Source organism: Solanum dulcamara, chromosome 8 (genome assembly GCF_947179165.1).
Source record: "Solanum dulcamara chromosome 8, daSolDulc1.2, whole genome shotgun sequence".
NCBI classification, from domain to species: Eukaryota; Viridiplantae; Streptophyta; class Magnoliopsida; order Solanales; family Solanaceae; genus Solanum; species Solanum dulcamara.
Window position 1 is genome coordinate 65,792,325 of NC_077244.1, and position 10,423 is coordinate 65,802,747.

At 36.8% G+C, this 10,423-nt stretch overlaps 1 protein-coding gene and 1 pseudogene across 1 annotated transcript; one reads left to right on the plus strand and one right to left on the minus strand.

Moving 5' to 3' along the window:
- The first annotated feature begins 283 nt into the window (after positions 1 to 283).
- LOC129900081 (uncharacterized protein At2g39795, mitochondrial-like) lies at positions 284 to 1,361 on the plus strand. The gene is made up of 2 exons (XM_055975047.1): positions 284 to 666; positions 1,034 to 1,361. The coding sequence occupies exons 1-2, from the start codon at positions 284 to 286 to the stop codon at positions 1,191 to 1,193; spliced, it is 543 nt and encodes a 180-aa protein (XP_055831022.1). The 3' UTR covers positions 1,194 to 1,361.
- Positions 1,362 to 5,727: 4,366 nt separating this feature from the next.
- On the minus strand, positions 5,728 to 8,462 carry LOC129900082 (mitogen-activated protein kinase kinase kinase 20-like; annotated as a pseudogene).
- Positions 8,463 to 10,423: the final 1,961 nt, after the last annotated feature.

Consider the following 10,423-nt stretch of genomic DNA (forward strand, 5'->3'; position numbering starts at 1 on the left):
AATAAATTCTTATAACTGACAAGTGTTTTCTGTGATGTGGTTGTGGCTCATATAGTTGAATCCAGTATTAATTGACTGCAGATTCAATTTCTTCCATCCTTTGGTTTATTTTATCCAAAGAGAAAGGATATATTCCTTGTCAACCAATTTTCTTTTGTTACTCTTTAGTGATTATTTATGCTATGAAAATCTCTATTAGCTTACCTGTCTTTCTGCAATTTGGGCAAGGAAACTTTAATATAGCTCTGTTATTTATTTTAAGCTCTTTTTAATCTTCGATTCAATGGTGATGTTTGCATCCCTGTTGTTTCTCACGCTTTACATTGGCTTTCTCCAGCCAGTGACAAATTTTAATACATTTATGGTGGAAGATCGGCCAGGCGAGCAGTGGATTACCTTGAGGAGAAAATTCGGCAAGGATGAACATATTAAAATCGAGGCAACCATGATTGATGGAGCAATTACTGTTCCAAAAGCAAATGATGAGAATTTAGGGGAAGATTTGAGGCTTCACATAAGTGTGCTTGTTGACATATGGAAGGGTGAAGGTAGTGAGTTCTTGGAGTTTGTCTGTTCATCCTGGCCAAATTCATTGGAGATTCAGAAAGTTTACATCCTCAGAAGCGATGGTTCTCGAGCTCAGCCTTACATGGGGCCCAATGTTAAGTATGAGACATCTTCCTACTTTATTATATTGTTACACTGATCTATTTCACCCATTTAAAGAGTAAAAATCCTCAAAATGTCTTTCTTTTTTCTCACTAGAGTTCATTTTTCTTAAGTTTCTGCCTGCAAGGCCTTAAACATGATCAGTTTCATGTTTTTGAGGACAGTGATCAACTATCGTGAATCAGATCATCCTTGTAGCACACTATACTCTTCTTTAGAGAATAAAATAGAAGAGGGAGTCACGAGTTCCTCTGGATATCATCTACCGATTCATTCTGATAAATTGTTTATGTTCAGTATTTCGTTGCAGTTTCTTATGCTTGCTCCTGACTTTTTGATACTTCTTTTGTGTTATTACTTTCAGGGATTTGAACAGTGGCTTCCGAGATGGCCTAAATGAATTCCTAAAGGCAAGAGGGATAAATGATGAACTTTCTGCATTCCTTCATGAATTTATGATGAATAAGGATAGAATTGAAGCAATTGGATGGTTGAGAAAAATCCAGTCTTTTATCGAAAGTTAGAGTCACGTCTCGCCCCTCTCAAATTCTCTGTAAACTTCGTCTGTTGTAACTTATATTTTTTGCATGAGGTTTCTACTCTTCTTCTTACCTCTCTGTTTACCAACACATCAATTAGAAAACTGTTGATGCGTAGATGTTAAACAACGACATCATAATTTTGTTTCTCAAGTTATAACCTAACTATTAGGGGTGTCAAAATGAGCCCAAATATAGGTAATTCGTTTAATCTGTCTAAACTTTTATGGGTTGGGCTTAAGATAATTTATATTGGGTTCAATCTCAATTCATTCAAGCCTTAACCCATTTTAAAAGAATTTTCAATTGAGCCCAACTTAATCTCCAATTTCAATTCGTTTTAAGGCTCTTTATTTGCATTGGTGTAATGTATGCTTTTCTATTAAAGGAATGAATTACTATCTATTTTATATCTTTTAGGATTAATCTATTGATTTGTAAATTTATTTTTATTTTCTTAAGTTGAAACTCAAATTGTGGTTATTAAAGCTAAATAATAATATGTTAATATTATTGAGGTTAAGCGGGTCAAATCGGCGGGTCATGACCCAACCCAAATTTTAGCCCAATTGAGCTCATCCCACTTGAGCTCAAAATAAATTTAGACGGGTCATGACTCAATCCGATTTTTATTTTAACTCATTTTAATATTCTTAATTTCAACCAACACGCCCATTTGACACTCGTAGTACTATGCAAGCTTAATATGATGGACTATCTCAGAGGCGAAACATCTACTAACTAGGTAACTTGGATGGAAACCAAATTTGATATATTTTCTGCTTCAATTTGGGAATCAGAAGAGTGTCTGCAAATACTTGTATAACCAAATTCATTCATTGAAAATTTTAAAGGAAAACATACTTATCCATAGGTGACTTTAAAGGTATAATATAAATTGGAAAATGGAGAGAATAAAGTTCATTTCTCCCCAATTGATGGTGATGAGGTGACTTTTTGTACTTTTGAGTAAAAACACTCATCCTAACTATTAAAGGGTTGAGAAGAGAGACTCCCTCTCGTCGTTGTCATCATGGCTCATTCAATTTCGATCTCAACTTCGATTTCATATTTGATTGAACAAAATATCTATTTCGTTTTCATTAATTAATTTCCTTTTTCCTGATATTAATATTAATTTGCTCATTCTTAAAATTCGTAAGGAAATAACCTATTTCTTTCGAGTAGAAATTCACTTCCCTTCGATAGCAATAATTTATCTAAATATTGAAAACTATAAACTAATTTAAAATATATTAATAGAAAATATTATAATTAATAATTTTTTATGTATAAAAAAGATAAAATTATATCTTATATCATTTTGGTTTGGATTCGATATGACTTTTTTTTTATCAATAGTAACAAACCAACAAAAGAGTGGTCGTTTTTTTCCTCTCAATGTCAAACCAACCAAGTCAAACCACAAATCAGTCTTTTCTTCGGTTTGACTTAGTTCTTGATTCAATTTGACTTGACGGTTTGACCCATACACGCTAATCGACATAATACAATTAATTAGTTGCTTTTTATATAATCTGCTTATACTTTTTGGATTATAGTTTATGGCTCTACATTTACTGTTTTCTCTTTTTATCCTTTTGTCTCTATACACAATACACATACTTTCACCTATATATATAGGTATACCTCAAGAGAAACTAATTCATTATAATACATTTTGATTGAGCGTCTTGAGATTAGAGTTTCAAATTTTTAGGTATGATGTCTATCTTTTTGTTGTTCATTTCATATATATATATATATATATACACACACGTAACAAACATACAATTATGAAAATATGGAGGAGCCGAACAAGAAAGAATCTCTTCCCATAAGTTCAGTTTATTTTTTTATTTTTAATCCAGTATTTGGTATCCATATTAAAATCTGCCAATATTTAGTGTACTCTCTGCAGAAACGCAAAATGTGCAAAATTCCCTTTGATTAAATGCCTCCAAGTTAAGGCAATGATTTTTTATGATTTGAAATTAATTTATTACTCAAAAGTTATGTGATGCGTAGGATCTGTTCGAATCTTTTTCTTTGTTAGTGTACCACCATGGAGCGCAAATGGCCATTCACTTTCCAAGGCAGAAAGGACAACAACCACACAAGGTAAAACCTACCTTTTTTTTAGTAAGTTCCTACGAACGTGTGGCTTGATTATAATATCAAGAGTTCACTATTTTTACTTTTGATTGAATATCGACATGAAATTTTTATGTTTTTAAAAATAGATTTATATATTTGAAGTATATAAAAAATATTATAAGTTATAATAAATTATAATTAAAAATATATAAAAGACAAAAAATTATTTCAAAAAAATATTTGAACTCAAAATTTAAAAGTTGTTATACAAATTGGGACGAAAGAGTATATTATACTTTTTCTTAGTATTACTCCAATTTTCATTTGTTGTTTGTTAGAATATAATACTTTTTTTTAGTATTTACTCCAATTTTCATTTGTTGTTTGTCATCCTTCACCTCCTTGAAGTGCTTCTTAAGGAGAAGTACTGAAGGTGTTTTTGTCAGGATGAAATATAACCAAAGATATAGTGGTGGATATGTTTCTTCTATATAAGGGGGATTTATAATGAACGATAAGATTGCTTCTACTGATTGTGATTTAGCTTCTGAATTTTTTGTGTTTTTTATGTGAATTTGCAGAAAAAGATTTGTGAAATTTGTGGTGATATAGGTTTTCAAGAAGGAATTATTACCTGCTATTAGTGTAAAAATGTTGAAGTGTATCAATAATTTCTCTCTCTCTTTTAATTTTTAGCATAAAAAGGTGAACAATCAGTTAGCTATCCATACTTCTTCATCATATTGTGTCATATCTATATATTCTTTGTAAACCTCAAACATTGTCCCAAAATGAAGGGGTTTGGGATTGGGACAATGTTTGAGGTTTACTAAGAACATATAGATATGACACAAGGTAATGAAGCAAGTACGGATCAGAGAGTCCTGACTTTTAGCTCGTCTGACTTCCCTTTCATACTTAAAATCAAGAGAGAGAGAAAAAAAACTTACTGGTGCACATCAACATTTTTACACTGATAGCAGATAATAATTGCTTCTTGAAAATCTATATCACCGCGAATTTCACAATTTTTTTTCTGCAAGTTCATAAGAAAAGACAAAAAAAAATAGAAGTATAATCTCAAGTTGAAACTCTAATGTCAAAACGCCAAATCAAAGTGTGGACGGCCTTCTATGGTCTGTAGAAGGTTCTACGACCTACAAATCTGAATGTTTTTGTATCTAGAACAAAACAAAAACATAATAGAGAGTAAGTGTAATGTCTGCCGAAGTGACTAGCAACTACCTCACAAACTACTCAAGGAAGTCTTGGACGAACATAAGGAGGAATAATCAAGATGATCCAGGATCGTAACCTACACAAGTGTAGAAAGTAATGGAGTGAGTACCAAATACAATAAACATTATATTAGCTATTTTAATATAAGAAGTAAACACAAAATAAGAAGTTCGAAAGCTCACGATAATCAAAATAAGTTAAGAATACGAGATTTTATTTCAACTTACACATTGCTAGTGACTTAAAATGAATAACATATACATCAGGACAAAAATATATATATGACTATCAAGTATAAAAGGAAAATTACTTAAAATGTTGGATTTTATTAGCTTTGATTTTCAAGTCGTGTTTTGATATGAGTTAGGTATTGTATTAATGCATTGTTAATGCATTTGTGGTTGTTATACACCAGGCAACATGTTCTATTTATGTATCTATTGAAATTCATGATTTAAAATATTATATGTTAAGATCGAGTTATTTCCTCATATGTGATGTTGTGGAGCTGAGTTGTGAAGGATTGGAGATCTTGTGTATTCGAGGTTGACACATTGTTAGACACTGGGTAAGTTCAATATTGATATACTGATGTGGACCACGTAAGTTTGAGATTGAAATACGAATGAGGATCGTGTGGGTCCAATTTTATACAAAAACAACTATTGAGTCAGATTGTTATGTCGATACATGACGACTATTTCATGAAATCATTTATATAACTTATTACGTGTATGAATTTTTAAGAAAATATTTTTCGTGAAGTATATTTCCTTAATACCAAAAACGACCTAACGTTTTCCTTATAATGAAGTTTTGACGAGGATTTCTTAACCATATAAAGAGGGGCGGACCTAGAGATAATCTAGGGGTTCATCAGGCAAAATAATTACATTGTATATATAAGGTATTTTTAAGAATTTTTATGTTTATATATTAATTTTGAACCTCCCTATTACAAAACTGATGTGCCGGTCAAAAAATGCATACAACAAACTGGACTAGCATTTAACACTAATGAATAATATAGAATAGAACTCGGCAATCAATTTACTAAGGCATATATGAGATGCAAAACTGATCTGATGCCTCTCATCCATAGCCAGAAAACAAATATAATAACTCGCCTTTTTTTTTTTTTTATATATATAAGGAATGTTGATCAACTATATATACAACCTTTTTTTTATTAAACTAATAAGGGGTTGCGCGTGAGGATATTTCGTCATACGCTGCCGTACCCCAAAATAAATCCTAAAGAGGGATCAAGCTCACACCAAGTACTTCAATTATTATTTTTATTATGGATCTATATATACCCTTCCACGAGTTTCGACTGCCGATCTTGAACGTTATCTTCTGGATTGGTTTGTGTAGAAGGGACATTGAACCACTTTTTTTCTTCCTCATCTTTGTTGTGTTGGCTACTTTGGATGAATTCTGCAGAATAGGATGGTTCAAGAGCAGATCGACAGTCCAACTGGAGCTGGGATCCTTCACAAGACATTTTCCCAGAAAATCTTTGGCTTCCTTCGACAACTTTGAATTCTTAAACTTTGGTTTCTCAAACCCGATTTTGTGCAATACATCGTCATCATCTCCGTCCCACAGCGGTGTCCCCGTAATGATCTCATAGACAGTACTGCAGCCAAGAGCCCAAATATCAACTCGTGGGCCATACTCACAGTTATGCACCAACTCAGGTGCCATATACCTTTTTGTTCCTCTGATCATCAATTCCCGTTTTTTTTTCACGCCTTGTTCAAAAGTCATGGAGAGTCCGAAATCAACTATCTTGGCAGTTTCCACGGTGCCCACAAGAAGAATATTGTTAGGCTTGATGTCATAGTGAATAATTCCGTTGGTGTGAACGCAACTGAACCCTAAAAGAACATTCTTTGTGTGTCTTTTAACTTCAAACTCCAGTAGTGAATTGCAGTTCCGAAGACGATTGGCAAGGCTTCCTCCTGATGCATACTCCAGCAATTAGTTGTATAGGATGAATTCATCTTCGAAGGAGAGATTAGCTCCGAAACAACGAATAATGTAAGAAGAGTTTTTGAACATTCGGAGAAATTCCTCTTTTTCTTTCAACGATTGAGAGCACTGTGGTTGCATGGACGTAGAAGCTAATAAGACGACACCTAAACTACCTTGACCAAGAGTTGTGCAAAATTTGGATTGAATTGGATGTTGCTGTGCGTAAGTGTATATATATATATAATTTTATAGTAATGTATTCCTATTCCTATTTTAAGTTGGTGCAAGGTTTGTTTCCTATTATTTTTCTTGCCCCATTCCTATTTTAATTTGGTTTAATCGTTTGTTTCCTATTATTTTACGTTCTAGTGCAAGTCTGGTACAATATTAATTTGGTTTAAGATTTGTTTTCCTATTATTTCCCTTATCCTACTCCTATTTTAATTTGGTTTAAAGGTTTATTTTCTATCTTTACCTTCTGTACTATTCTTCTAGTGTGCTTTTCTACTCCTTTAGTGATTAACTTAATTCCATTTCGTTTTTGTTTTCTAAATGTATTTCTTGAATAAGATATTTGTGAAATAATTTATTAATCAAATTAATTAATAATAATAAATAGATTTTAAGAATGATTATTAAACAAATTAAAGAGCATAATTTAAGGGAGGGAAAATCAGTTAGCATAATAATAAATAGATTTTAAATATTGTATAAACAACATATATATATATATATATATATATATATATATATAGCGTTATACACTATTTATACGATATCCATATATTATATATATACTTTGTTCCAAATTCATGATGAGCATAGTGGGTTCAGATTTCGTTTTAAAGCTGCTGGACATGTGAGAAAGCATAGTAAAAGGATACACCAATAACTTTGGGTAGTCGTGTTGAAGGGAAGTTTTGGGTGTATAAACCCATCACAATATAATACAAGTTTTGGATTTGGGTTTAAGAAATGAGTGCGTTTAATTTTAAAATCAAGTAATAAGTGGCAAATCATAATATATCACGTGGTTATTTTAAATTGCAAATAACTTTTTCCTATTTATTTTAAGGGGTATCCTTGAGCAAAAAATTAAGTTTGAAATATTTTTAGACCAAAATGTTATGGCCCGCCACTTGATCATGAAGAAGGTAGAAGAATCTAGAGTCTTGGAGAGGTTAGTGGAAGACTCTAGATCCTTATAGAAGCTTGTAGAGAAGTCTTGAAAGACTTGAAATTCTCTAGAGTGTGTAGAGAATTCTAGATAGGGACTTCTTTGTAAATATGGAGGGACTTGTATAACAATTTTTATTTACACTTGAGCCCCTTAGCAGTAGTATAAATAGAGGGGGCATTCATTTGTAGAAAATCATCAAGCAATCAAGCATTCTTCCAAAGCAATACAAAAGCCTTCTTCATAAAAGCTCTCTTGTCTTTCTTACAATCTAGCATTCCCTTAGTGATCTAGTCTTAAAGGCTTACTTGATCTTGCAAGATCGTGAAGATTCGTGAGTAAGTTGTCAAGTGCCGCACAGAGGTCTTAGTTGAAGTCTAAGTCCGTGACAATGTTTTATCGAGCGAGGTTTTACTAAGGGATATGGAAAGTGAGGGAGACATCAACGCCACTACCGCCACCAACGTCAAGCAAGATGTTGGAAGGAAGCACCGCAAGGGAAAGAAAAACTCTAAGAGAAATGAGGAGGTGCCGCTTGAGCCTACACCAAGCGAGGCCCTAACATCCTACTCACCCTCGGCCACTGAGGTGAGTGACGATAAGCGAGGCGAGGAGCCTGTGGAGGTCACGCCCGGCATGGAGTGGATTGCAAGGGTAGATGCTGCCTGGCAAGCAGTGGAGATATTAGGCAAGCGCTTGAACAAGGTCGACGGCAAGTTCAAGTCTCTAGAGGAGTTCACCCTTGAGGAGAAAGACAACATCCGTAAGGAGTTGGAGGTGCGCAAGGCTGCCGAGTACGAGGTGAAGGAGGTGATCACTTCCTTGGAGTGTTGGCTCATGGACGCGCTAAGCACGATGGAGACCATGAAGGCCGAGATAGCAGCACTCAAAGGAGACATAGATGCTGGGAGATGCATGACGTCCAGTGCGGACCGAGAGGCCAAGATTGAGGCTCCCAAGCCACCAATGTTCAAAGGTGTCCGTGATGCAAAAGAGGTGGAGAACTTCCTTTGGCACTTGGAGAATTACTTCAAGTGTAACAAAGTGAAGAGCGATGAGACGAGGATCAACACGGCCGTGCTATACCTCTCGGAGATGGCCATGTTATGGTGGAAGCGCAAGGAGTCTGAAATCGGGAAGGGTCTATGCACCATCAACACCTGAGAGCAGTTCCAGGACGAGTTCAAGAAGGCTTTCTTCCCCAATAATGTCATCTATGAGGCCAAACGCAAGTTCCGGGAGCTGAAGCATACGGGTAGCATACGTGCCTATGTGAAGGAGTTCACTACCCTTACGCTTCAAATCCCTAACCTTACAGATGAAGATATGCTCTTCCACTTCATGGATGGGCTGCAGAGTTGGGCCAAGACGGAGTTGCAGCGCCGTCAAGTCAGCACCATCGATGAGGCCATCACCCAAGCCGAAGCCTTGACGGACTTTAAGAATGACAGGCATGACACAGGCAAGGGCAAAGAAACAAGGAGTAGTCATGCAAAGGTGGGAGAGATCGTGGCAAAGGCAAAGAGAAACATCCTCCACCCAGGAGCCATGATTCCAATAAGTCCGACGGTAAGAGGTTCGGGCGATAGGGCTACGCCGAGAGAAAGGAGTAGACCTCGAAGGGCAGCGGCTGCTACATATGTGGAGGTCCTCACGGCTATGCTAGGTGTCCGGAGATGAAGAACCTTAGTGCCATACTGCGGGAGCGAAAGGACAAGGAAGTGGACCAAGGGCAGGGTTCGGACACGACTCAGCTAGGCATGATCGGGCTATGTGGAGCCATCGCGAAGCAAACTGAGAAGGCAGGGGAGTACTCTGCCCAGTATGTTGACATATCCATCAACGGACGACCAGCTCGTGCCATGGTGGATTCCGGAGCCAATATCATGACCAAGACGGCGGCAGCGAGGTTTGGGCTAAGTTATGGGCCAAGCAACACCCGCCTAAAGACGGTCAATGCACCATTGCCTCCCGTGTTCGGAGTTGCTCATGGAGTGGACATCACGTTGGGCAAGTGGCAAGGTAAGACAAGCTTCACTGTCGCCCCCTTAGATATCTTTGATATCATACTTGGGCAGGAATTCTTCCAATGGTACCACACGATGATCGATCCCTACCTCCAACAACTCTTGGTGATGGAGCGAGAGGGACCCTACATGGTACCTCTAGTCAAGATGCCGAAGAAGGAAGGACAAGCCCATTTGTCGGCCATGCAGCTTGTGAAGGGCCTAAAGAAAGGGGAGCCGACGTTCGTAGCCACCATTGCGAGCTTGGATGAAGGCAATGGTGCTAAGGAGACATTGCCACCTTGCATAGAGAAGGTGCTTGAAGAAAACAAAGACGTGATGCCCGAAGAGTTGCCAAGACACCTACCTCCAAGGCGCGAGGTAGACCACAGGATCGAGCTGGAGCCAGGGGCAAGGCCGCCCGCATACCCACCATACCACATGGCTCCACCCGAGTTAGAGGAGCTGAGGAAGCAGTTGAAGGAGCTCCTCGAGGCCGGTCATATCCGTCCATCCAAGGCACCTTATGGCGCGCCAGTGTTATTTCAAAAGAAGAAGGATGGCTCGTTGCACCTATGCATAGACTATCGGGCGTTCAATAAGGTGACCGTGAAGAACAAGTATCACATCCCGCTTATTGCTGACTTATTTGATAGACTTGGACAGGCCAAGTACTTCACCAAGGTGGATCTAAGAAAGGGCTACTACCAGGTACG